This window comes from Pituophis catenifer, unplaced genomic scaffold (genome assembly GCF_029215685.1).
Source record: "Pituophis catenifer annectens isolate HBS135680 unplaced genomic scaffold, rPitCat1.0.hap2 SCAF_11, whole genome shotgun sequence".
NCBI classification, from domain to species: domain Eukaryota; kingdom Metazoa; phylum Chordata; class Lepidosauria; order Squamata; family Colubridae; genus Pituophis; species Pituophis catenifer.
In genome coordinates, this window is record NW_027256891.1 from 5,215,002 (window position 1) to 5,241,589 (window position 26,588).

Genomic DNA, 26,588 nt, shown 5'->3' on the forward strand with positions numbered 1-26,588 from the left:
CCCCACGATCACTTTCTGCATAACAACAGCAGGCCTACAGCCTCCTTTGCAAAGGAAGTTTGGAATCCAAAGGAATAATGGCCGGAATTCCTCTATCTGGGACGCCTCCTGGGCTCTGGGCCCTTCCCATCTCATCATGTTCAATCCAGGCCTCCCTTTCCTTTTGTGGAAGCAGCAATCCAGCCTTTAAAGATGCAGAATTATTTAAGATCTTGCCCTAACAGGATGCAAGTCAACCTTCCCTTTCTCCCCCTTTGCTTTCCAATTCTTTGGCAGTCAAGGAGAAACATTAACAATAAAGAATAAGGAAAATGAATCACTGGTTCTTGCCCTATATAGTAAATTTGACCTCCATGGTTTTTTTTTTTTTTAAAAAAAAACAAACTACACTCAGGTTTCTAATCTAAGAAAGGAAGTGCATCAATGAGTTGATTATTCCTCTGTGGTTAATCTAAGGGCTACTATTTTAATGTGGCTGGCTTCATTTTCCTCCCTTTCTTTACAGGAAAGAAAGACAGAGATGGGGGAAGAGGGAGGGAGGGAACGTTTTACCGTTTTTAAAGTTTTTAATGTTTTAATGTTTTTCTTTTTAACATTTTTTATGAGATTGTTCGCATTGTTTTATTCTTTGTTGTAAGCCGCCCAGAGTCCCTTGGGAGCTGGGTGGCATAGAAATGCAACAAAAAATAATAAATAAAGAGAGAGAGAGAGAGAGAGAGAGAGAGAGAGAGAGAGAGAGAGAGAGAGAGAGAGAGAGAGAGAGAGAGAGAGGAGAGAGAGAGAGAGAAGAAAGAAAGAAAGAAAGAAAGAAAGAAAGAAAGAAAGAAAGAAAGAAAGAAAGAAAGAAAGAAAGAAGGAAGATTAAAAAATAAGAAGTGTTCAATTTCTTCTTGGCAGGATGCAAGTTTTGGTGTGATAGATTAAACCACAAGATTTGGGCAACATGTAGCTTGACACCTGGGAAAACTGAAACATACTTCTCTCTGCTTGTTCCTAAGAGGACATCACCATTCCAGTAAGAAGAGAAAAGGAAGGAAAAAGATGGATGGATGGATTGATGGACTGATGGCTGGATGGATGGATGGGAAATGAGTTCTTCATTCTGCATTCAAATCTTAGTTGCTGAAGAACTGGAGATGACATGGGCCAATGATAGGAATATTCACCGGGTAGCTGAGTCTGGCATTGTGCACTCCCCAAAGCTATTATTTCAGGCTCAGTGACACTGAAATTTTGAAATGCCAGTAGCTTCTATTTTTCATATCCTATCAAACATCGAACCTACTCTAAAGCCAAAGGGAACCTATAGCTATTGATGAGTTTGATGTTCCCAAACAATCCAAAACAATCTTGGATTTCTTTGCAAACAAAAAAAATGGGTAGATACTTTCAAAAAAGAAAAAGCAAGGGGATTGGGAGGGAACATGAAGTAATAATTTTACCCCAAATTATTGAAACTCCCTCATATCTTCCACTGAAAATTTCTAACAAAGTGGTTTCCACACCCTGTGTAACTGCAGCTTTGTCGTCTCTAAGTCACTTCTCTCTTATAGTCAATCTCTCATGCCAAGATTTACATGCTCTTTATCAGTTTCAGAAAGTAGCCTGGCTTCCTTTGAGTAACAGCTGGGTAGCTCTATTTTTTTTCAATGTCCTGAAAATTAAGCACTAGAAGCTGGCAGAGAGCCCACTGTCAAGAAGAGCTAATTTTCTAATACTCCTGTTCCTCCTCCTCATTGTTTTCAGTGCTTTGCTCATCTAACCTCCAGTAAATGGTGGTGCTAAGGGTGAGGAATCAGCTTACTCACTGATTTCCTCTTTGGCACAAGAACAGCTGGCAGAAATGGGTATGAGGAAGAAGATCTAGCGAGGAAAGAGGGTGGGACAGCGAAGGGATCTTGGCCAAGAACCTTCTAAAACTTGGAGTCAACACTATTTCTAGTCAGGCAAATCCGTACTCTCATTTACTGACAGAGAGAAATATAATCAAGCCTTATCAGGATGGCTTAATTTTTCAAGAGACAGATAAGACATCTTTGTTGTAGAGTAGATGCTATCAGAACCACCATGTAAAAGTGCTTGAAAGAAGAGCTGGATGTCCTTTGCAGAGGTCTACCTAACTAGCAATGCTGAATCACCATTTTTAACTTCCAGAAGGGAAGGTATAAGGCATTGTGCGCCCTGGTGGCGCAGCAGACTAAAGCACTGTTATTAACATCAGCTGCCTGCAATTACTGCAAGTTCAAATTTCACCAGGCTCAAGGTTGACTCAGCCTTCCATCCTTTCTAAGGTAGGTAAAATGAGGACCCGGATTGTGGGGGCAATAAGCTGACTTTGTATAAATATACAAAAGTATGAAGGCTATTGCTTAACACATTGTAAGCCGCCCTGAGTCTCCGGAGAAGGGCGGCATATAAATCAAATTTTAAAAAAAATTGACAATGGTGTTCATAATCATAAGGTGCCAAAAATGTAGTGCGCCAATGAGCCCAAACATCTGACACTCAGGAGCTAGCATTCAGCCTGCCCAGAAATGGGCAGCTTGCCCCTGAAATGAGATGTTTTCCATTGAAGATCTTCCAGTAGGGACCACAAAGGTACTTTTTCAAGAGGCAACTGGACTTTCTTTCTTTTTCCTTGAAGGCATTCCGCTTCTCATCTGAGAAGCTTCTTCAGTTCTGACTGAATGGTGGTGGATGAAAGGGTTCTCCACCATTCAGTCAGAACTGAAGAAGCTTCTCAGATGAGAAGTGGAATGCCTTCAAGGAAAAAGAAAGAAAGTCCAGTTGCCTCTTGAAAAAAAACAAGCATCTTTAGGACAACCATGACCTGGATGACTGAGAATCTCCATAGACATTCCTGGTAGGGAAGGAAGAAATTTTGTATGTATTCTGGCAGGCCATCCTGGGAAGAAAGTTCAGGAGGAACAATCACATTGATAAGGCAGCATGAGTGACAGTTCCTTTCAAAAACAAATGACTCGATACTCAAAAGCATTCTGAGATGTGGAGTGATAACAACAGCATGGAGACTAATTTGCAGTCTGGTCCAAAATAGGTGTTTACGGATATAGCATAGAAAACAGATTCCCAGGTTTTAAGTACTTTGATAGCAAAAGGAAGCTTGAGGAATTGGCTGGTGCAGATCTACTCTCCCCTTTCTTGATGGCCTTGCTGCTCATACACAAGGCCAGATCCCCACCTCAGCACTCTGCAGTTCCGAGAAAAAAACAGAAGAACTGGAGTTGTATCCGACCCAGAACTGGCATTCCTTATTAAATTTAGAATGGACACTGAAAACAAGTCCATAGAACAATAATTCTCCATGTAGTAGTTAAAGCTGTTCATGAACTTCAAAATATACAGAGAGCTTGAAGGATGAGGGCTACTGATTTTAAATTATTAAAACATTATGTTCAGGGATGTAGCTGAAATCAGTTAGGGGAAGAAATTTAAAAACTGGGGTATTTGAGTAGACTAGGAATAGCTATCACATTTAAGAAATTTGAACAAAATGTTAAGTACCTTTTTGAAAGCTTTTATTCACTTGCAATTAGCATAAATGCAAGTCCTTGACTTACAACAGTTCGTTAAGTTCAAAGTTGCAATGAAGGAGAATATTTATAGCTCAGGGTTGAAATGAGAGATCTCATTTCAGCATTTGGTGCTCTCTGAGCTTCCTTGTTTTCTTGCAGAAGTTTCATTACCCAAACAAGGTAACATCATCAGTGTTACCGGTAGTAAGGAATGCAGTTTGCTGTCAAGTTTATATGACTTGTCACCAGAATATAAACTGACAGCAAACAACACTCCTTCCTGGCACTGATAATGTTACCTAGTTAGGGTAATGAAATATCAGCAAGAAAACAAGCAAGCACCAAGGACCTCTCAAAGATACAATGGCATTGAAAAAAATGACTTATGGCCGTTTTCATACTTATTACCACTGCAGCATCTTTGTGGTCACCTGATCAAAATTCAGATACTTGGCAACTGGCATGTATTTATGACGGTTGCAATGTCCCAGAGTCAGGTGATCTCCTTTTGCGACCCTCTGACAAGCAAAGTCAACAGGGAAGCCAGATTCACTTAACAACCATGTTACTAACTTAACAACTGCAATGATTCACTTAGCAACTGTATCAAGAAAGATTGTAAAATGAAGCAAAATTCACTTAACAAGTGTCTCGCTTAGCAACAGAAATGTTGGACTCAATTGTGGTCATAAATCGAGGATTATCTGTATGGTCTGCTAATCTATTTTTTCCCTTGGGTCCTTATGACATTGCCATCATCTGATCCCCAGCCCATACCAGAGGCTGATTTTAGCCATACCAGGATGAGTTGTTCTTTGGGTTGCTTACAAACACGGGCTTAGCAGTCTTCTGGAACAGTTCTAAACCCATGTCCCCAAAGGGGTTTGGGACAACTCACCGTGAGACAAGAGTTACACTAATATCGAAGAAATGGTGGAATAAAACCATTAAAGAGAGGATACCGAATGAGGGACACAATGAAAAGTGAATGACAAAAATTAAAACAATGTTTTAATTATTTTAAATAATTTAATTGTTAAATTGTCCCGCGGAAAGTTGTTCCATGCAGAGTTGTCCCATTCCAACTATTAGCTGAAATCAACTTCTAGTCAGTCTAACAATCCTTCCAAATTCTATAATGAAGATATTGGACAAGCACAAGGGAGATCAGATTCTAGACTCATTCTCCACCCCTCCCAATAATGGAAACTCCTTCAGTGACTTTGAACCTACCATTGTCTCTCTCTGCCTTACCTACCTGATAATGATGTTCTTCCTTGGTGAAATGGAATGAGGAAGAAGAATGATTAATATGGCCTTGAGCTTCAGAAGGAAAGGTAGAATATAAATCCAATAACTAAATCTTTCCTAGCTGGTAATGCTTGAAAGGAAGGGAGAGAAATTAAACCAGGGGAATTGCTCCCTTAATATACTATCAATGCTATAAATAAGAATATTTGCATTTTTGTAGCAAGATAGGATTGCTGGCAAATGATATGCTGATGGAGTTTTCTCTTGGCTGAAGGACATCCAGGCAGCACTTCAACTGGGCTTTGAGGAAGACCCCTGAATGGAAGTAGATCTTTTGCTGACTGATCTCTGGTTGGAAAGATCTAACTTAGAAATAAGGATAAATTTCCTGATGGTGAGAATAATTAACAGTGGAACGGCTTGTTTTCAGAAGTTGTGGGTGCTCCATCACTGGAGGTTTTGAACAAGAGATTGACAGCCATTTGTTCAGAATTGTATTTGGTCTCTTGCTTGAGCAGGGGATTGGATTAGAAGGCCTCCAAGGTCCCTTCCAACTCTGTTATTCTGTTCTCTTGTTCTTTCAATAATCAATTTATCCATCCCATCAAGTCCGAAGAAAGTCCGGAATGCTATAGGATCTCCTGCCATGGGCAGGGAGTTGCACTAGAAGACATCCAATGTCCCTTCCAACTCTATTATTCTACGTTCTATGTTCTTGAGCACAACCTTTGCTACAGGCTCAGGTGAGAGGACCAAATAACCAGACATAGGTGCCCTTTGCTTCACAGACTGTCTGGAGAGAGCAAGGGTGCAACGGACAGATAGTATAACTTGAGGAACAAGACAACAGTGAGATAAAAGTTATCGGAGTCTGGACCTGAGAAACCGCCTCAGACTGGACCCTCCCTAGATCTCATGAAGATAAAAGCACTTCCAGACTTGTAAGATCTTGTAACTGTAATCTCATAATAAAAGTAGTATTCATAACTTTAATTTCCTCATTGGTCCATCTTGAAGGGCTAGCAAATGTAGAACTACAAAATGACCTGTAAAGGCAAATTCTTCTTTTGGGTTGGGATATTTCCATTCTAGCTTTCAGTCCTCATATTCTCTGGTTGGGTTCCATTGAAACACTCACCATGCCTGAACCTGTGTAATGTTCAAGTCTAGGAAGTGTGGCCTAGTGTGGCCATCCCTAAATCAGTATGGTCAATAAATTGCAGAACTCAGCAGGAGCCATTTTGTATTCTGTATTCCCAAATCAGCAATCATTGCTGTAGTTTTTGAGAACTACCTTCAATATATGAACTCATAAATTTCAGGTAATCCTCAACTTAAAGCCATTCGTTTAGTGACTGTTCAAAGTTACAACAGCACTGAAAAAAGTGACTTACGACCACTTTTCACCCTTACAACTGTTGCAGCATCCCCATGGTCACATAATCAAAATCTGGATGCTTGACAGATAGATTACAGATTAACAGATTATCAGAGTTGGAAGGGAACTTGTAGGTCATCTATCCTAACCCTAACCCAACTTGCATGAATTTATAATGGTTGTAGTCCTGAGGTCCTGTGATCACCATTTGTGACCTTCTGACAAGCAAAATCAGTGGGGAAACCAGATTCACTTCATAACTGTGTTACTAATTTAACAACTGCAAGGGTTCACTTAACAACTTTGGCAAGAAAAGTCATAAAACGGGACAAAACTCACTTAACAAATATCTTGCTTAACAGCATAAATTTTGGGCTCAGTTGTGGTCATAAGTCGAGGATTACTTGTATAGTAGTTCTAAATGAAAACAGCTACTCAGTCTCCAGAATCTCATTTCCAAGTGAGATTCTGGAAAACTACTATACTGGACTAGCTAAGGTCACATAATGTACAAGACTGTGCACAGGTTTGGACAATTTGTGATTCCGTTTGTTACAGGAACCCATCTGTGAACTAGGCCAATAGGAGGAAAAACTCTAAATGACTTTCAAAACAAGCTATGATGATACTTGGAGGGAGAGACAGAGGAAGAAAGCTTTGGACAACAAGAATTTTGCTATGATTGAAGTATGACCAAGCCCAGACTTTTAACATAAAGAAAAAAGGGCACGGAAAATTTCCTCAAAATGAAGATGTCAGCAAGAAAAGGAAAACAAGAGACTTTTTAAAAAGAGGATCAGAGAAATCACAGGAACGTTTAGAGCTAAACTAGGTCTTTTCCATGGTTGCAGGAATTGAGAATGTCTAGTCTAGTGAAAAGAAGGATTGGGAGAGACATGAGAGCAGTCTTCCAATATCTATGGGCCTGCCACAAAGGAGAGGGGATGGTCAACCTATTCTCCAAAGCACAAGAAGGCAGGACAAGAAGCAATGGATGGAAACTAATCAAGGAGAGAAGCAACCTGGAACTAAGGTTCCAGTGAAGGTGTTCATAGTTCTATGTGAACAAACAAGATTTTGTGGCCCAGACATCAGAAATGTTTGGTGTAGACACGTTGTATCAAATAAATGAGATGAAACAGGGTGTACATTTTTAATCAAGCATTGCATCAATCCCCCACCCAAGCAAAACATAATGGATGGAAAATAATCAATGAGAGAAACAACCTGGAATTAAGGAGAAACTTCCTAAGTGAGAACAATTAACCGGTGGAACAGAAGTTGCCTTCAGAGGTTGGGGGTGGAGGCTTTGAAGAGGAGACTAGACAGCCACTTGACTGAAAAGGTAGAGGGTTTCCTGCTTGAGCAGGGGGTTGGACTAGAAGACCTCCAAGGTCTCTTCTAGCTCTATTTTGATTGATAAAGGAAAATTGATCCAAGTGTGAATACAGAAATTCCAGATGAACAGACAGGTTTCAGTAGAGGCAAAGGGTTCCACAATCAGACAGCTAAAATAAGATAGATAGAATACAAGAGAATACAAAAAGACGTTTATCTTCGCTCATTAACTAAACATAGATCAGGGGTCTCCAAACATGGCAACTTTGACACTTGTAGACCTCAACTCCCAGAATTCCCCAGTCAGCCATGCTGGGTGGGGAATTCTGGCAGTTGAAATTCACAAGTCTTAAAGTTGCCAAATTTGGAGAGCCCTGGTGTAGAGCATGCCAGAACATGGAACCTATTAAGGGTAATCTGTATACCTGAATGCCTGATTATTATTTTTTTAAAAAAATAAGCACAAACGGCCTTTGCAGAAGTCCATATTTGTATTGCAGAACTTCTTGTGGCTACTGAATTCACAGAAGGGAAGTGGTAAACCAAGATGAAAGCTTTCTTTCAAGTCTGTAAATGGAAAGCACATTTTTGCAAGCAGCTTTCGGATACTTTCTTTCAACCAGCACCACAAAAAGATCAACCCTTCAAAGCTTTTGACTAGATGCACCTTTTGTCTCACTACGGCCACAAGCAGCAAGCCCATCATGGTACTGTGATATCATCCTACTGCATTTCCCTTTTGCTGCCCGTGTTCTGCTTCCTTGGTTATTTTCCACAAGTACCACAAGCGCATGTTATTATGAGATGCCCTCAAGCCAATGCCTACACCCACGTTCTGGAGGTACAGTTTTGCATGCAAAATACGAGAGGTAAAGTAATTCAGAAATTCCACTGAGGAAGGAAAAAAATAATCCACCCAGCTTCAAGTATCTGTTGCATCTGAAGATCCTTTTCCTTCTTCTTTTAATGGTATCTTCTCCTTCCTGAAATATCCACAGTGAGAAAGCAGTCTTTGAAGAGACCCTCAAAAGAAATATTTACTTTTGTGAAGAGGAACGAAGGCCATGAGGTGCTATTTTCAAGTTGCTGCTGTGGTTTGTTAAAATAAGCCCCCTTAGAATTCAGACTCCCTCTGTTCTTTCTAACATCTCCAAAACTTCTGAAAACAGACTCTCCAAATAAGTTTTTGATGAATAATCTATCATTGGAATTTTTAGTTTACTTTGAATTATCTCAATATGTTTAATTGTTTATGCTATTTTACGTTTGCATTTGGCTTTCTTACAATTTTGTTTTATATACTTCTCAGCTTTATAAGTCTTATTCACAAAGAAGGGTTGTTTTAAATTTAAATTTACTCAATGTGGATGTTTTAACAATTGATGGGTTTTATTTTATCCATTTAATAAACCACTGAGTCGATATAGATGGAAATCTATATCAACTCAGCAGTATACAAGTAAAATTAATTATTTAATCAATTAAGAAACGACTTCCAACTTTCCTCCTTCCACACCTCTGAACATTAACCTAATGGGAAATTCAGACTTGGAAAGATTATTTTTCCTGTAAAAGGGCATGATGTAGTAGGAAAATAATAGGTGGAGAATGAAACAATCTCTTCCGTTCAGAGATACGCAACTCTGTTTCAGTGAAAAAAGAGTGGATCTACTTCTAGCAGCATGGCTGCATTCATACAATATGCATGGGCAGATCAGGGAAACCCTTAGCAAATTTAATGTTTCTCTTGGTACGAACATCGCTGGCTTAGTAGGCAGGGATTTGCATCCAGGCCATCTGGTTAGCTTAGGATTCCTGAATTTGGGGAATCCAGAAAAGGGTCTGACCCTCTCAGCCAAACAACCAAATACAGATTCATTGACACCATAATTTTTCCAATTGCTACTTATGGTTGAGAAACGTGGACTGCGAAAAAGGCAGCTAGGAGAAGGGTGGATGCCTTTGAACTGTGATGCTGGAGGCGACTGTTACCCATCTCACAGACTGAAAAAATAACAAAGAAGTCCTAGAGCAAACCTCACGAAAAAGATCACTTGCAGGCAGGGGTGAAACGCTCCCGGTTCGGACCGGGTCTCTTAGGCTGAAGAGGTTGTAAAAAAATGCTTTTAAAGGCTCTGATGATCTCAGCTGACTTGCCTGATTGGCAGAAGCTTTTTTTTTTTTAAAAAAAAGCTTCTGACGATCCCAGCTGACTTGCCTGATCGGCAGAGGCTTTTTTTCCTTTTAAAAACATTTTTTCTATAACCTCTTCGGCCGAAGAGGTTGTAGAAAAAATGCTTTTAAAAGCCTCTGATGATCCCAGCTGAGCCGTGCGATCATCAGAGGCTTTTTTTTTTTACTTTTAAAAGCATTTTTTCAGCCAAAGAGGTTGTAGAAAAAGTACTTTTAAAAATTAAAAAAAAGCCTCTGGTGATTGCGCGGATCAGCCGAGCAATGTGGGGGAGGGGGGGCAGGGATTTTTGCTACAGGTTCTCCAAACCATCAGCCTCCATCGCTACCAGATCGGGCGATCTGGTCCGAACCGGGAGCATTTCACCCCTGGCTGAAACGTATGAAGAATGGTTGCAGGGTTTGGATATGTCTAGCTTAAAGAAAAGAAGGACTAGGGTTGATATGATAGCAGTGCTCCAGTATTTAAGGGCCACAAGGAAGAGAGGGTTAAGCTATTCTCCAAAGTACCTGAAGGCAGGACAAGAAGCAATGGATGGAAACTAATCAAGGAGAGAAGCAACTTAGGAGAAATTTCCTGACAGTGAGAACAATTAACCGGTTGCCTTCAGAAGTTGTGGGTGCTCCAATACTTGAGGTTTTTAAGAAGAGATTGGACAACTATATGTCTGAAATGGTATAGGGTTTCCTGCTTGAACTAGAAGACCTCCAAGGTCCCTTCTAACTCTATTATTCTCTTCTGTTAACAAAGATAGGTTAACAAAATCCATTAATACAAACTTCAGTGGTTGGTTCACTGCTTGGTCAGCCAAAGAAGCTACAAGCACATCGCAATTTGCACACTGTACTTACAGAAGGCTACAAGGGTGGAGGCCTGCTGAGCTTCAGGGGGCAGAGGGTTCTATAGGGTAAGGGCTGCCATAGACAAGATATACTTCCAAGCTCTCATCAGATGGCAATATTTAGGGGAAGGGGCTAGGAGCATGCCCACCCTATCTGAATTGATAGGACACAGACCTTGAGATGGCAGCATGAGATTCAGAAAATGTTTTGTGCCATTTAAGAGTCACCTGGATTTATGCAGCCAGATATGATAGCATTGAATTGTGGGCTCAGTATATGAGCATCACTTTTCCTCAATCTGGTGCCCTTCAGTTGAGCTGGACCTTGGACATCAAGAGCCATTCTTCAAGCTCTAGTGACCCAAGTAATGATCTGGCTGTTAAAAGGGCTGGGAAGGAAAGAGGGATTCATTACAGATTCTGTCGGCAGATGAAGTCATGACTGTGGTCTCCGTCCTTGACTCGCAAATGAGACAGCTTTCAGAAGCCAACCTTTTGGTTAAAGGGCATTTTGGTCCTCAACTTCATGACTCCTGAGGTTGCTATAATTCTATCCTTGCCTCCCTTGTAGTTGAGAGCGATCAACCACAGGAATCAGACTGAAACCTACAAGTTCTCCTCCTGGAAAGAAATCTCTAAGTAAAGGGTCCAACTTAGTACCCACTCCACTGGAAGGAAGCCCTGTTGAATTCAGCAAGGTTTATTTCTGAGCAGGCATGGTTGGATCATAAGGAAGGATGAACACTGAAGCATTGATGCTTTCAAACTGTGATGTTTGAGAAGACTCTTGAGAGTCCCTTGGACAGCAAGGACCTCAAATCAGTCAATCCTGAAGGAAATCAACCCTGCTGTTCATGCTGGCTAGGGAATTCCGGGAGTGGAAGTCCAGAAGTCTTAAAATTATCAAGTTTGAAGAGCCCTGTGCTAGAAAAATGTGGCCTGGCAGCTAATGCCACCAAATTATCCCATACCCTTTTGTATATTTGGCGCATGCTTCTGTCTGGGGCCAAGCGGTTGCCCTACTTAATCCTTTCAGTCAGCTTCTATGCATATTCACACAGAAATAAATCTGCCTGAGATCAGTTTATTGCTCTGTGGGCATGTAATTAAAGGTTTGTTGGCTGACAAATATTCTCTCCACAACCTGCAAATCTCTCCAGTTTGCAAGCCAGAGTTTCATTTGAAATGTCTCTGGGATAGAAGATCAGGTTTATGGATTTCTTTTAACCTGCTAAAAAAACTTGAGATAGGTGGTAAGTGATGGCTGTCCCTTCCATATTGATCATGACATGGTTAGTTCCTCCTCACAAGTCTGAAAGATAAGCATTATCCTTTTTCACACTTGAGCAAAAACAAGACTACAGCTGGTTCTTTCACTTACTGAATCTCAGTGCTGAAAGTTTCAGTGCACAATTATAACTTAGTCTAGGCAACATCATTCGATCCAGAATGGAATGGAATAGAATGGCATACAGCTGGAAGGGACCTTGAAGGTCTTCTAGTCCAACCCCTATACAGAAAAGTAGCTGTCCAGTCTCTTCTTAAAAACCTCCAGTGATGGAGCACCCACAACTACTGAAGGCAAGCTGTGAATTGCTCTCCCTGTTATGAAGTTTCTCCTTAATTCCAGGTTGCTTCTCTCCTTGATTAGTTTCCATCCACTGTTTCTTGTCTTGCCTTCTGGTGCTTTGGAGAATAGGCTGACCCCCTCTTCTTTGTGGCAAAGACCCTCAAAACTGGAACATTGCTATCATGTTCCTCCTATTCCTTATTTTCTCTAGATTAGCCATACCCAATTCCTACAACCGTTCTTCATATCTTTTAATCTCCAGGCCCTTAATCATGTTAAACAATGATCCTGACCATTTTTTTCAACCTAGAAGAACATGGGACCATCCAAACTGGCCAGTTTTTGCTCAGTGACAATGATGGCCAAACCAACATCTTTTAACATCCTTTAGCAACATCCCTTATGTACCATTCTTTGTTGATCATCCAGATTTGTTGAAGTGCTGCGGCAGAATCCTGATGAGTAATTATTTTAGACAATTCCTCATCATCATTCTTTTCAGATTTGAAAAAAAAATGTAATGTTTTGATAGTCCCAACATGCTGATCGCCTATCTCCCGAGACTGCATAACATTCAAAATAAAAATAAAACGATCAGCAAAAGTGATTCATTTCAAAGCTATTCCTCCATCACCAAGCCAAGGCTGAAATCCAGAACTTTAGGCTTTCTAATCATCCTGAAAAGTAACATTCTTGACCCTATTTCTGACCCACGTGAAATTACACACATATCTTTCTCTGCTGTTCAACAGCCAACAGTCAACGTATTAAAAAAGCAACATTTAGAAAAAAATCAGCCTATTAGTGGTACAATGAGCATTGTAAATGTACTTCTTCATTAATCCAGTCTAGATGTGTTGGATATTATAGCCATAACACTATCAATCATCTATTTGTAGCCACTGTCTTGATATTTTGACCACTCTTGAGGCTGGATATGTACAATTAGAGCTGTGTTTCTCAACTTCTGGAAATTTAAGATGTGTGGACTTCAACTCCCAGAATTCCCCAGTCAGGCTTGCTGGTTGGTGAATTCTGGGAGTTGAAGTCCACCCATCTTAAAATTCCAGAGGTTGAGAAACACTGAATTAGAGAATTCATAAGGTCCATTTCAGGCCACTTTGGATTGGGTCCTGCACTCTTCATAGAGAGAATGGATAAGAATACGTCCGTTGCAACCTTCAAATATTCCCAGCCTTCCACTTGTCAAACTTAATGAAGCAACAGGACTCAAAGACAAGAGGCCAACTGAAAGCTGGGTTCTTGGAAGATGATTCTAACTTGGACCAAATGAATATTCCTGCTGCTGTTCTCATTTACTTGCACGAAGGGGAAATTTGCTTCCAAAGATTATTTCAAAGGAGAAGAATTTTGGTGAAATCCTCATGGGAAGGACATGATGTTCTTGCACTGATTTAGGGATGAGGTCTCTCTTTTGTAATTCTTTTCCCTGCACCTACCAGAAACCCTCCCTCCCTCCACTTAAATCCCAAGAGAAAGTCAAGGTCAAGAAAGACAAAGTCAAACTGGAAAATGTGGAATATTAGAGTGACAGAAAGAGGAATCAGAGAATGTCTCTCCCCAGAGTAGAAGATTTTCACATATCCCTTCCATGATGACAACATCTCTAGACTTGATGACAACAAATTATTTTCTCTGTACAATAGTTGAGAATCTGCCTAATGGGTCTGTCTAATGGGGAAGGGATATGACCCTCATAAATTTGGTGTATAAGGAGGTTCCAGGTATTGTTCTTGGCACCTCCAAACAAACATGGGACACGGTTGAAATTCTAGAGCAAAGACCACCAATGTAGAACAACCTTTCTCGATCCAAGTGACCTCCAAAAATATAGGTTTCAATTTCCAGCATTCTCCGTAAATATGACATCTATAACATCTGAGAGTTAAAGTCCAACATCTAGAAGATTACTACATACAATTCTGAACAGAGATTGAGTAGGAATCCAAATAATATGGATTGTACTTTGGAGAAGGTGGCAGCGTGGAAGCTTCCAGAATCCTTTTCTCCTGTGGGATCCAGGTTGGGAAATCCATGGTGGGAAGTTCATTTATATTTACTTTTACTAAAAGTCTGGCTTGACTTAAAGGTTCTTCTTTTTTTGATGAACTTTCAACTTATCTCAGGCAAGCTTCCCCAACCTTGTATTCAGCAATCCTACACAACTGGAAGGCGTTATGTTGGGGGAGGCAGATGGTGTGTATGCAATTTATTAACTTTTTCATGCCATCTCTAATTTGTGGCTTTTTGCAAATTTATAAAGGGATTTATCTTTACTTGGGTGGTTTGATTGTTGTTGTCATTGGCATAAGATGCCTGGAACACATTTTCTTTGTGAGTAAAAAGGGCTACGGGTCTCTTAATAAACAAATTAACTAACAAAAAACACATAAAGCAACTCTTATAATCAAGGAAAGAGAGGATTTCAAGCAAAACTGAGCGATGGCTCTTAACTGAAAATGCCTTTTTAATCCCAGCATTGTTTGTTGTTGGTTTTAAATCTGTTTCTTTTCTTTCTCCACTCAAGAAAACAAATTATTTTAAGCAACAACATCCTCCCCCCCTCCAAAAAAAAGGTCCAGATATAGATTACAAATGCAAGGGATCCCTTAGTCCTCTGAGACCAAATAAACTCAACAGGTAGTCCTGGATAAAATTTCCTTGACCTTTCAATCTAGAACAATTCTGGTTATCCTGCAAATCCTGCTCCCCACTTCCTTGGCAAAGTTGTTCCCACACTTAAGAAAAACACAGGAAGATCTAAGGAAACTTACGGGGAAACAGAGAAGACAAAGCACAGAATCTGAAAATAGAAGTGGAGCCCATACATTTCCTTTACATATGGCAGCTGACTCCCGATTTCTACAAAATCTTTGGGGCCATATGCTTTTTCCATTCCCTATACACCAAAAAAAAAAAAAAGGAAATGGAACTTGGGACTGTTTCATTATCAGCAGAGAGCTTCAACTCTCTTGTTTTCTTTCCCCCTTAACAAATGCTTGGAAAATTATAAAGCCTCATTTGCAAAAGCTAAAGCTTTGCCGCTTTAGCTACACAACAAAACCTCTTCACATCCCTTTTGTTCCATCAAGGAATTGGGTGTTGTGAGGGGCAGCAGAGGAATTAAAACAAAAACAAAACGTACAATTGGATTGCATAAAGTTTTGTGGAGGAAGAAACAGATGGGCTGTAGCCACTGCACGAAAAAAATAAGAAATTCTGAGCCAGCCACCATTTTGACTTCCCACTTCCCATTGTTTTGAACAATGTGCATGGTTTCCACCCCACTCCACGCTGAGACCCATTCAAAGCCATTCCCCTGAGGCTTGGACTGATCCGTTAGCAATTGTACTCTCCAAAGGAACGTGGGACAGGACAAACAAAATCTGTCCTGTTTTATGACCCTTAAACTTCATTAAAATAACACTGATTTAATCCAGGACAGTTAAGATGATTAACCCCTCCATGTTTCTCTCACATTAAAGATTGCGGTTTTGAAAAGGATATTGGACTCAAGCCTGCAGCCTGAGGAAGTGACATTGTGCTGCTCAATCCATAAGGCACCATTTCCATTTGGAAATGTCTTCAGTGAAGCCATTCTGGATGTCTCTACAGTTCTCATATGGACCCTAATTCTTACAAAAATGTCTGATCTAGTAAAATTAAAGCCATTGAATCAAACACAATGCTAGTGACTTGGCATGATCTTCATGGAGTTTTCTTAGCAACCCTGTAGAAGTGAGTTGCTATTGTCTTCTCTTGGGGTGTTTTTTCAAAGTTTGGTCAAGTTCAATCAAGATTTTCAAGATCAGGCAAGTGCTGAGGTCTCCTAGAAGTTGAACTTAACTGATGGTGACTCCATGGGCACATTCAAGAACTTTTCTTGGCAACAACACAGAAGCCTGCCATTTTGTTCTCCCAAGATGGAATCCCCAGATGGCTCCTCACCCTGCTTAGCACCCAAATCCAGATAAAACTCAGTCAAGATCTGCCAGCTGCTTTAGATCAATGTAAAGCTAAAAACTTTATGAATCTTCCACAAGAGCTTGGAGAATGCTTGGATTAGATGCAAGGTGTTTTTGATTTTGATGGAAATGCTTTTTGTCTCTTCCCAATCTCATGCCAATGGGCATTCAGGTCTAGTTCTGTTCAAGAGATGGCCCCTCCTTTTTCAAGAATTTAGGATAAGGGAAACAAAAGATGCTTCAGACACATGTAGCCAAATACGAAGTATGGCTTTGGACAAGTAGAGTAGCTATCCCACAAAGGCTTATCTTTTGCCATCCATCTGATGCACAAAGCAGGGACTTCAAGCAAACAGAGTCAATGGCATTCAAAGCCTCACACCTTTTGTATGTGTTGCACAGGACACACACAAGGGACATGGCTTCTGTTATGCAGTGAGGGTTATCATCTTCAGTTCTTTTATGCTTCCATGAATCCCCCTGACTCATTTTGCATCATCATCGCCATCCTCCTCATCATTATCATGAAAACAGAATGTGAATGACATATATTCTTTGCATTTTCTTTGCAACTTCATTCAGCTTTACTTAATAAGTAAACAATGGTTAATTACCAGGCCACAGGGAAATCTTTACCTGAAAGAATATCTCTAACACAGGAAAAAGAAAAGTATGGTAAAAGAAAACATTCAGAAGAAGCAAACAACCAAACAAACCGAATTAAGATGATTTGGGGGGAGCAGAGTGGTAATGGGGAATGAAATTTCATATATCCAATCCAATCCAATCTACATCCATCCATCCATCCATCCACCCACCCACCCACCCAATAACCTGTAACCTACATCTTCTGAAGGACCACAAGGAGAGAGTTACTAGATCTAACTCAATATTTTCCCTGCAACAGCAATCCAGTAGCAGGTCCAGAGACACCTGGTAAATTTCCCAGGCTGAGAGTGAATTCGAAAACACTCCCTTTTCATAATTCCAAACCTCAGCAATTCAACCTACACTATTCAATAAAAATCTAAGTGCAGATTAAGGAACCTACCAACATCACAAGTTTCTCTCTCAGTACTGCATTTCAAAAAATCCTGCACAACATCACCACAAATGCAAACATTATAGAATTGTTTCTAAAATCCCAGGCCTATAAAAAGCTCTTTAATAAATATTTCTGAAACAAAAACAGATTTTATCTCCAATAACTTGATACATCCAGCTCTGTTGGGGTACTCCTTTCACTGAACATAGTTTTCCAGCTGCCTATTTAACTTTAACAACTGGCATCCCCGTTTGTTTGTTTTTCCTCCCTCTGTTCCTTCTTCGTTTCATGTCATGCGTTTCATACTTGGTTTCACAGATTATACGTATGTTACTGTGTGTGCCTTTTAGCTAACAGCAGGGATAAAAATATCTTATGGGGTTTGAATCATCCAGCCTGTCTGACTTGACTTTGACATCTTGTCTTTTCGTTGTAGTAAAAAAAGAAAAAGCTGGATTGGAGATCTTGTCCCGTATGAAAATATCTCTGGATGATTCATTTTGTCGTTGCCAGATCCTGTTCTGGTTGGCACAGTCTCCTGTTTCAGCAAAGCTTTCTCAGTCAACATGTGCTGATGCAAAGTGGCATTTGCCGATCGTAATCTGAACTGGCAAATTGTTTCTTTCCTCTGTTTGCTTAGCAGAGGAATAAATAAGTAATGAGAATACAATAGGGTTGTGCAAAGCATTGCAAAGCACATTAGTCTGAGCAGGTTTCATTTCATTTTTCTCCTGTGTCCTCCCCTCATCCAGGTCCCATTTATTGATTGGTTTATCTTATTGTATCTTATTTATTATGTTTATAAATAACTCAAGGTGGTGAAAATATCCACAACAACGACCCTGTCAAGTAGGCTGGGCTGAGAGAGCGTGATTAGTCCAAGGTCACATAGCTGGCTTTCCTGCCTAAGGCAGGACTAGAATTCACCACCACCTGGTGATTGGCCCAAGTCACCCAGCCAGTTTTTGTGCCTAAGGCAAGACTAGAACTCACGGTCTCCTTGTGATTGGCCCAAAGACTACCAGACTGGCTTTTGTGACTAAGCCAGGACTAGAACTCACAGTTTTCTGCTGATTGGCCCAAAGTCACCCAGCCAGTGTTCATGGCTAAGGCAGGACTAGAACTCACGGTCTCTTTGTTTTTCGCCTGGTGGCTTAACCACTAGACCAAAATGGTCCCTTACTAGATATGGATATGAAACAGTAACTGGTGTGTTTTCTGATGCCCACGACAGTATTTGTGATATAATACTCTTTGCTTTTCTGTGGCCCACTTGGTGAGTGCCATGGCCCCATTACATGTTTTTCATCTTTGCCCCTGTGCGTTGGTGGCTGGGGAATTCTGGGAGTCCATACAGCTTAAAATTGCCATCTTGAGAAACACTAATCTGGTGCAATCCTTTGCAATGTGGAAAACCAATTAAACTATTTTTGACGGGTGTCTATCCAGAATATTTATAACATTTCCAGAAATGGAATACCTATTTACCACACCTGCAATCATCTAACTGTGTTTTATGATAGTTTTGCCAAAAACTGGCAATTACTTTCAGTTTTTGGCAAAACTGTACCCATAGCGAAGGCTTGGTCCACTTAAGCTCATAAAATTGGCTTTGTTGACTGACTTGTTTTATGACCATCGCAACTGACAACTGTGATGGGCAGCCTCTATTATGGTTGCAAGGCATAAAATATGCAAGCTGTGACTAAAGAATCTGTTTGCAAGGAAACCATTTTAGTTACAGCATAGCAGATCAAACCTTTGGCAAAATCATTTTTCTTTGATGAGCTGCATCCCACAAGCCATCTTTATGTAAACAAAGTTCTTCCACTACTTCTGGTTACTGATGATGGGTTACTTTTGTATTGACGGGGACAGTTTTTATTTTTTTTAGGCAAATTCCTTTTTTCCCCTCTAATGAATTGCACAATTAAATTCCAGATGGAACAAGCTATACAAAGCGGTTGTGTGAATTGACCACATAAGTTGGAAAGAGCTTATGGCTGATCTTCAAACAGACTTTATTACCTTATTTCAAAATGAAGAAAAGCCCAGCCAAGACTATCTGTTCTCAATCCTCAAATGCCCTCTGGACAGAAATATGGGATATAATAAATCATAATAAAACTTTAAATAACCATCTCACTGAATCCAAGCTGAATGCAATGGGGAATTAATCAGGCTACAGGGGAAAAATAGTTTTTCTTCCATCTGAAATCCTGGAAAGCTTTTGCTATTGTGAAGGACTAATGCTCAGTTCCATACACCAGTATGGAAGACCCTCACTTCAGGAAAAAGAAATAATTGTGGTTCCAAGCTGGTTTGCTCAGACAACCATTGCTAAAGCTAACTACTAGCCAGTTTCATCTAGTGGTTAAAATGCTAGGAGGAGGTGAGTTCTAGTCCTGCCTTAGACATGAAAACCATCTAGCTGACTTTGGGTCAATCACCAGGAGATGGTGAGTTCTAGTCCTGCCTTAGTTGTGAAAGCTGGCTGGGTGACTTTGGGCCATTCACTCTCTCTCAGGCCAAAGGGTTGCTTTTATGAGGAAAACAGGAGGAAGAAGTACAAGTAGTCCTCAACTTTAGTGACCATTCAAAGTTACAACAACACTGAAAAAAGTACCTTATGATCATTTTTCACACTTATGACTGTTGCAGAATCCCCATCACGTGATTTACATTCAGATGCTTGACATCTGACTCACATTTATGACGGTTGTAGTGTGCCAGAATCATGTGATCCCCTTTTGTGATCTTCTGACAAGCAAAGTCCATAGGGAAATCAGGTTGACAACCATGTTACTAATTTAAAAACTGCAGTGATTCACTTAACAAATGTGGTGAGAAACGTTGTAAAATGGGACAAAACACACTTAACAAATTTAACATAAATTTTGGGCTCAATTGTGGTCGTACGTTGAGGACTACCTATATTATGTGTGTTCACTGCCTTGAGTAAAAAGATAAACAAACGAACAAACAAACAAATAATTTGGTCAGTCAGTCAGTCAGTCAGTCAGTCAGTCAGTCAGTCAGTTAGTTAGTTAGTTAGTATCAGAGCACAGCAACCAAAATTCCTTAGAAGAAACAAAAAAAATTCAATGCTTATGATCTGATCTGATCAGGGACTGGGAAAAAAATAGATTTGAGCTTTGTCTTGCAGCTTTAATGGTGAACAAAACTACAGCCTGATGGAGCAGCCGTTGGTCTTCTTGGAGTTTCCCCTCCAACTCTCCCCAATACAACATCTGGAAAAATGTACCCTAGGAGGAATTGCCATCTAGTGGAATCTTCAGGCATTGTCTTATACACAGCCCGCTCTATTCCCCTTGGCATCCAAAAAATGGAGGGGGGGGGAAATGATAATTGGAACCATCCCTAGAAAAATCCCACCCAATTAAATTGACAGCATTTTTGAAATAGTTCTGTCTCCAAAGGAAACCGAACTGAACTCTGAAGCAGTTCAACTATAGGCTGAAGGATTCCCTAGACCCTCCCTCACCCATTGCAGCCAAGGGAAGCAGCTTTTCTGCTCTGGGTTCATCAAACTTTCTGGCTTAGGGGGCAGCATGCATGTCTACAGACCGAGAGGCAACCAGTTAGGCAGACCATCAGCACCTCACTTAAATATGGTCTGGCTTGTGTTTTACTCCACATTTTTGATGTGGAGAAGTTCTGCTAGGAGGTTATCAACCAGAGAAGGTTCCCCTTCAGCGATGTTTCTCAAGCTTGGCAATTTTAAGGAGTGGGGACACAAAGTTGTCAAGCTTGAGAAATATTGTCCTTCGGGAAGACATTTAACAAGAAAATCCTTTTCCAACAACGTTATGAACAATCTAGACATATATGGAGAACATTCATATCCAAGCTTGTTCAACAGTTTCCATATCTGAAAGAGCCATCCCAGATTAACCTCCAGAGACCTATTCCCTTCCTGGCTTCAAAGCAGCTTTCCAGAGAAGTTCATTCGCATGTTCTGGTTGGTAACCATTGCATGTTAATGATTTATAATGAAATCAGCTATGGGTCATTAACAGTATATTTGCTCCCCCTGCCATATCATGGCCCCATCATCTTGCATGGAAGAACCTGGTGGTCCCATGCGCACAACATACTATTGAGGTCTCGCCTTGGTTCGGTTGTCTTGTGCTCAAGCATATTTGGTGGACACGGCCTATTCAATTTCAGTTCCGATGGATTGTGCAAATTTAGGAAATGGGTTGCTTCAATAGCTGAATGTTGACAAAGCACCAGCTTGACTTTTTTGCTAAGTCAAGTATATATACTTTTTTACCCCCAGTATATATAAATGGGAAAACATTCAGATAGTATATTAACATGGATTCTTTTGTGTCTTGCCAAGTTCCATCTCTTTTTTTCTCTCTCCCTCCCTCCGCCCCCTCCTCTCTCACCTAATATTCCTTTCTATAACAACAACAATCCTGTAAAGTGAATTGGATTGAGAGAGAGAGAGAGTGATTGCCTCAAAGTCATTCAGATGGCTTTCATCACTACGGCAGAACTAGAACTCATCATCTCCTGGTTCCTAGCACGATTCTTTAACCACAACACCAAACCATCTATACCATTTTAAATTATAAATAATAACATCACATAACACAACAAGATATAACACAACACAACACAACACAACACAACACAACACTACCCAACACAACACAACACAACACAACACAACACAACATAACATAACATAACATAACATAACATAACATAACATAACCCCCAACCTAGTGATGCAAATTAGGACTAGAGAGAGAATATGTGCCAGTGTGTTTGACCTACAAAAGGTTCAAATTTCCAGCTAAAAGGAACAGAGAGCAGAAGGGGCATCTCCGTAGCTGGCATCACCAGACTAAGAACATACAGCAGGTGGTGCCTCCAGAGAGGTACAATATTAGGAGAAGGCGTCAAATAGTCTGGACCGAAACAAGGCAGTTATGATTTTAAAAAGGCAAGAAATTCCAACTTCAATTTTGGGATTAATCATTCTGTTTGAGTGGCATATATTTTTTAAACAGTATATTGTGACCCAGTAACGCAACCTTCTTCAGGAACCAATGGACAAAATAGGGATAGCATACAGAGAAAATTTCATATGAGCTGAAAAGAGGAAGGCCAGGTGATCAGCAATAGATAGTAACTTTTTTGGAAAGAGAAAAAACAAAAGGGTTTGGGGTACAACAAAACAACCAAACTAGGAATCCTTACTTTCTTTTGCAGAATATTAGAAAGAAAACTTCACCTATATCAAGCGTAGAATTCATCTTGGCTAACATATCAATTGACAACCTCTTTCAAAATTTTAGGTTCCTTGGATTGGTCTCCTATCAAGTCAAATCTAGGTCCTTCCAACTTCATATTTGCAGATAGCACAATTTTCAAACTTATAGGCAGAGTTTCAGCATCAGGGGATAGTTGATGCCACAAGCTGGACTTTGAACCTTGATCCCTCAGCTACCCACATGTGAAAGCTACTTTCTATAGCTTTCATTGTCCTATGATAGTGGACTCTTCTCATTGACAAATATCTCTCCAAGGTTCCAGGTAGAACCAGGCCCTAACAAGACTTCCAAAGTTCTCCACTCAGTTTGTGAGAAGAGAAATTTGGGTGGATGAATTTCTCTGTGTTTTGTCAAGAGATCTCTTAGAAGTTCTCAAGAACAAAATTCTCGAGTGGCAAATTCCTTTCTGAAATCTTCTCTTGAGATTGAAGGAAAGTAGAAGACCACCAGCCTTGAGATTGTTCCCAATTCTCCTAAATAACTGTCAGATGACCACGCACCATATATTTTGGTTTCCTCCAAAATTCTACCCTCCTTTCCGAAAAACTTGGAAAACAAAGTGCCTTTTAGTCAGATTGAGTGAGAATTAGTAAGGGAAAATAAAACATCTTTCCTTTACCCGTTCTCTATTTTTTATGCTTAAACAAATATGCCAAGGATTACCCTGGTCCCTTCTTTGGGCAAAGGGATGCTCTACAGTGGACTTATTCATGTATTTGTGAACAAATCCCAAAACTCTGGATTCATAAAAGCACGAGCAACAGGAGGAGGAAAGACAAATATACTGAATAGTTAGTTTATCTAGTAATCTCACTGATGGCATATAGCAAGGGTGTCCAACCTTAGCAACTTTAAGACTTGGGGACTTCAACTCCCAGAATTCCCCAGCCATCCATGCCGACTGGGGAATTCTAGGAGTTGAAGTCCACAAGTCTTAAAGTTGCCAAGGTTGGTCATCCTTGGTATATAGTTTGATTCCTGGGCATGCTTTAAGTCAGAGCTGGAAATAGAGGCCGCACTAGGAAAGTGCCTTCAGCAAGGCATTAAAGTGTGGCTGATGAGGTTTTGTCTCTCTCCCCCCCCCCACAAAACTACAAAAATTCCTGAATTCCAGAGCTTCTTCATTCTCAGCTCTTGCCAGGACAGAGTTGGCCTGGCTCATTTGGAAGACTTTCCTTTGCTTAGGAAAGGCATTCCCACCCAAAAGGATGCTGAGTGACTCAGGTGGGTGGCAGACAGGGAAAAGCTAGAGCCCTTCCAAGCTGCAGCTGGGAACTCCAGTCCACAGTTGCCCAAAAATCTGGAAGGCTCCACCCAATTTGCAAGACCAAGAGGGCACAACACTTACCTTGAAGTGCCAGCATTAAGCAAACGGCCATGGAAATCGCCAACTTGGCAGTCATGTTCTGGTGCAGTCGGGGTGGGTCCTTTGGCAGCAGAAGGTGCCCAGCCCAGGATGCCCTCTTGGGCACCGGACAAGCTGCAAAGGTGGCAACTTCGCTGGCTGGGGTGGCAATCGTCCAGAGCAGAGGGTGTCGGAGCTTGGCTGAAAAAAAAGGGATCCTCTCCTTTTTTTCCCTGATGCTGCCAAAATCGCCTCGGTCCTTCCTTCTAAGTCTCCCGCGATCTCTCCCGCGGGGCTGAGGGTCAGCAAGAAGGGAACTTGGAAGTTGGCAGAACCGGCGGGGCTCCTGATCTTCGCCGGGGCTAGCAGGTGTTCCTGGGGCAGGAGAAGGCAGCCCACGCCCGGAGTGGCTCAGGGCGGGATGGGGAGGCAGGGAGGTCGGGAGCAAGGAAGGGCCGGAGCCGCGGCGCCAACTTCTCAGCAACTCGCGAAAGTCTCCGGAGTGGGGTTTTAAGCGGGGCGGGGGCGGGCGGCGGAGGAGTCGCAAGCCTGGCCGAGGCGCCCGGGGTCTGCGGTGCCTTCCGAGGTCTGGGGCTGGTCCAAGGGAGACCGGGGACCGTCATTTCCCCCTTGCCCCCTCCCAGGCGGAATTGCCTTTCCCCGGGATGTTGGAGGCGCACTTGGAATGCTTGAGAGGGGAAGCGAAGGAGGCGGGCGAGACGTCAGCAGCCAAAGTCCCAGAGACCCCCCCCCCAACTTTTCTTCGGGCCGCCAAGAAGCCCCGCGGCTACTTTCGGTCGCTTGCCTTGTGGCCACTTCGTCCTGCCTCGCCAAGGCATTCGCACGCGGGCAAGCCAGCTTTTGCACGGGTTTGACTGCCGGTGCCTGAACGGCGATTAGAAGAGGGGAGGAGGAGGAGGAGGAGGAGAAGGCAATGCGGTCTAGCGGGTAGGGCTTCGGAACAAACTGGTAAAGTCTCTTTCTAGAACATAGAATAACAAGAGTTCAAAGCACAAGCAGGAGAGTCTACAGATGGTCCTCGATTTACAACAGTTCACTTAGTGACCTTTCAAAGTTACCGCAGCACTGGAAAAAGTGACTTATGACCGTTTTTCACACTTATGACCGTGGCAGCATCCCCACGGTCACGTGATTGACAAGTGGTTCACATTTATGACGGTCGCAGTGTCCAGGAATCACATGATCCCCTTTTGCGACCTTCTGACAAGCAAAGTCAATGGGGAAGCCAGATTCGCTTAACAACCATGTTACTAATTTAACAACTGAAATTTAAAAATATTTATGAAGAGATCTCTTGGGAACAGATCTTTATTTTCAGATTTCTCTAGACAATGTATATGATAGTGAGTGTAAGTGTGTTTTGAGGGGACGAAATAGGTACTTCATAGTAGGGAATTAAATCCCAGCAGCTCAGCTTGAATGGGATTTTCTGAGTGTCCACAGGGAGAGAGTCAAATAAGCAAAGATGTCTATCACAACTCAACATTTGAAATCCTTCCCCTTTTGATATCTGTTGCAGTGCAGATAAAATGGGGGTGGAGCTTCAATGACTCTGCCCCCCCCCCATCTTCACTCTTTAAACAACCTCCCCACATCCCTGCAGACACCTCTGTGGTTGCTTGTCTGGTCAGAGTGTGTGGTGTCACCCAGATTTTAAAATCTAAATGAACATTGATGACACCCCTGAGTTTTTCATCTGCTGATTTATAGAAGTAGACTGCCTTTTCCCCAAAGAACTCAAGATGGAGCCAACGGCTTCTTCACCAGGTTTTACCCTACTAAGAACCATGGGTGGGTGGGTGGATGGGTGGGTGGATGGATACTGTAGGTAGAGAAAGATTATACACAAGTTATAGGTAGAGAGAAGATACATGATAGATGATAGAATACATGATGGATGGATGGATAGATAGATAGATAGATAGATAGATAGATAGATAGATAGATAGGCAATGATAGATAGACAGACAATGATAGATAGACAGACAGACAGATAGACAATGATAGATAGATAGATAGATAGATAGATAGATAGATAGATAGATAGGCAGGCAGGCAGGCAGGATAGAGGTAGATAGAATAGAAGATAAATAGCTAAATCTAGATAAATAGATGTTAAGATAGAATAGAAGATAGAATAGAGGGGTAGGGAGTTAGAGAGAGAAACAGAGACAGATATAGATGATACAGAAGAGATAGATAGATAGATAGATAGACAGATAGACAGGCAGACAGACAGACAGACAGACGAGGTATCTATTTATAGGTAAATAGATGATTGATAGAGAAAGACAGACAGACAGACGATAGATAGGTAAATAGATGATAGGTAGATAGATTTTAGTAGATAGATATATAGATAGACAGACAGATAGACAGACAGACCGTGTGTGTGTGTGTGTGTGAGAGAGAGAGAGCTGTTATTATATTCCATCACAAATTTTATTGCTATACAGAGCAATGAAGGACTGAATTTCATCAAGGAAAAAAAGGATAGAATAGAAAAGAATAGAAAAGAATTTTATTTATCAATGTAAGATAAATGGAAATATTTATAAGTGTGACATTCAACATCATGTTGGCAAGTCAAAAAGATGCATCTTCCTCTCTCTGGCAAAGTTTCCTGAACTGTAAATAACTAGGGGGGGCTTTTCTTTTTTCCATACCATTCTTCCCTTTTGTGGCCCCCAAATCTATAAAATAGAATATCAGCATTATTGCAGGGCAGGTTTACCAAAACCACCAACTGAATGAACCTCTAAATTGTCATTCTGGGG

General features: G+C 41.1%; 1 protein-coding gene across 1 annotated transcript in view; it reads right to left on the reverse strand.

The window, feature by feature from the left end:
• Window positions 1-25,197, reverse strand: part of LOC139322860 (vascular endothelial growth factor receptor kdr-like) — a 197,599-nt gene extending 172,402 nt beyond the window's left edge. The window contains exons 1-3 of the mRNA XM_070952110.1: window positions 25,193-25,197; window positions 24,582-24,772; window positions 23,794-24,165 (exon numbers count right to left, since the gene is read on the reverse strand). Of these exons, the coding sequence (XP_070808211.1) occupies window positions 23,794-24,165; window positions 24,582-24,772; window positions 25,193-25,197 (568 nt within the window). The remainder of the gene's footprint in view (window positions 1-23,793; window positions 24,166-24,581; window positions 24,773-25,192) is intronic.
• Window positions 25,198-26,588: the final 1,391 nt, after the last annotated feature.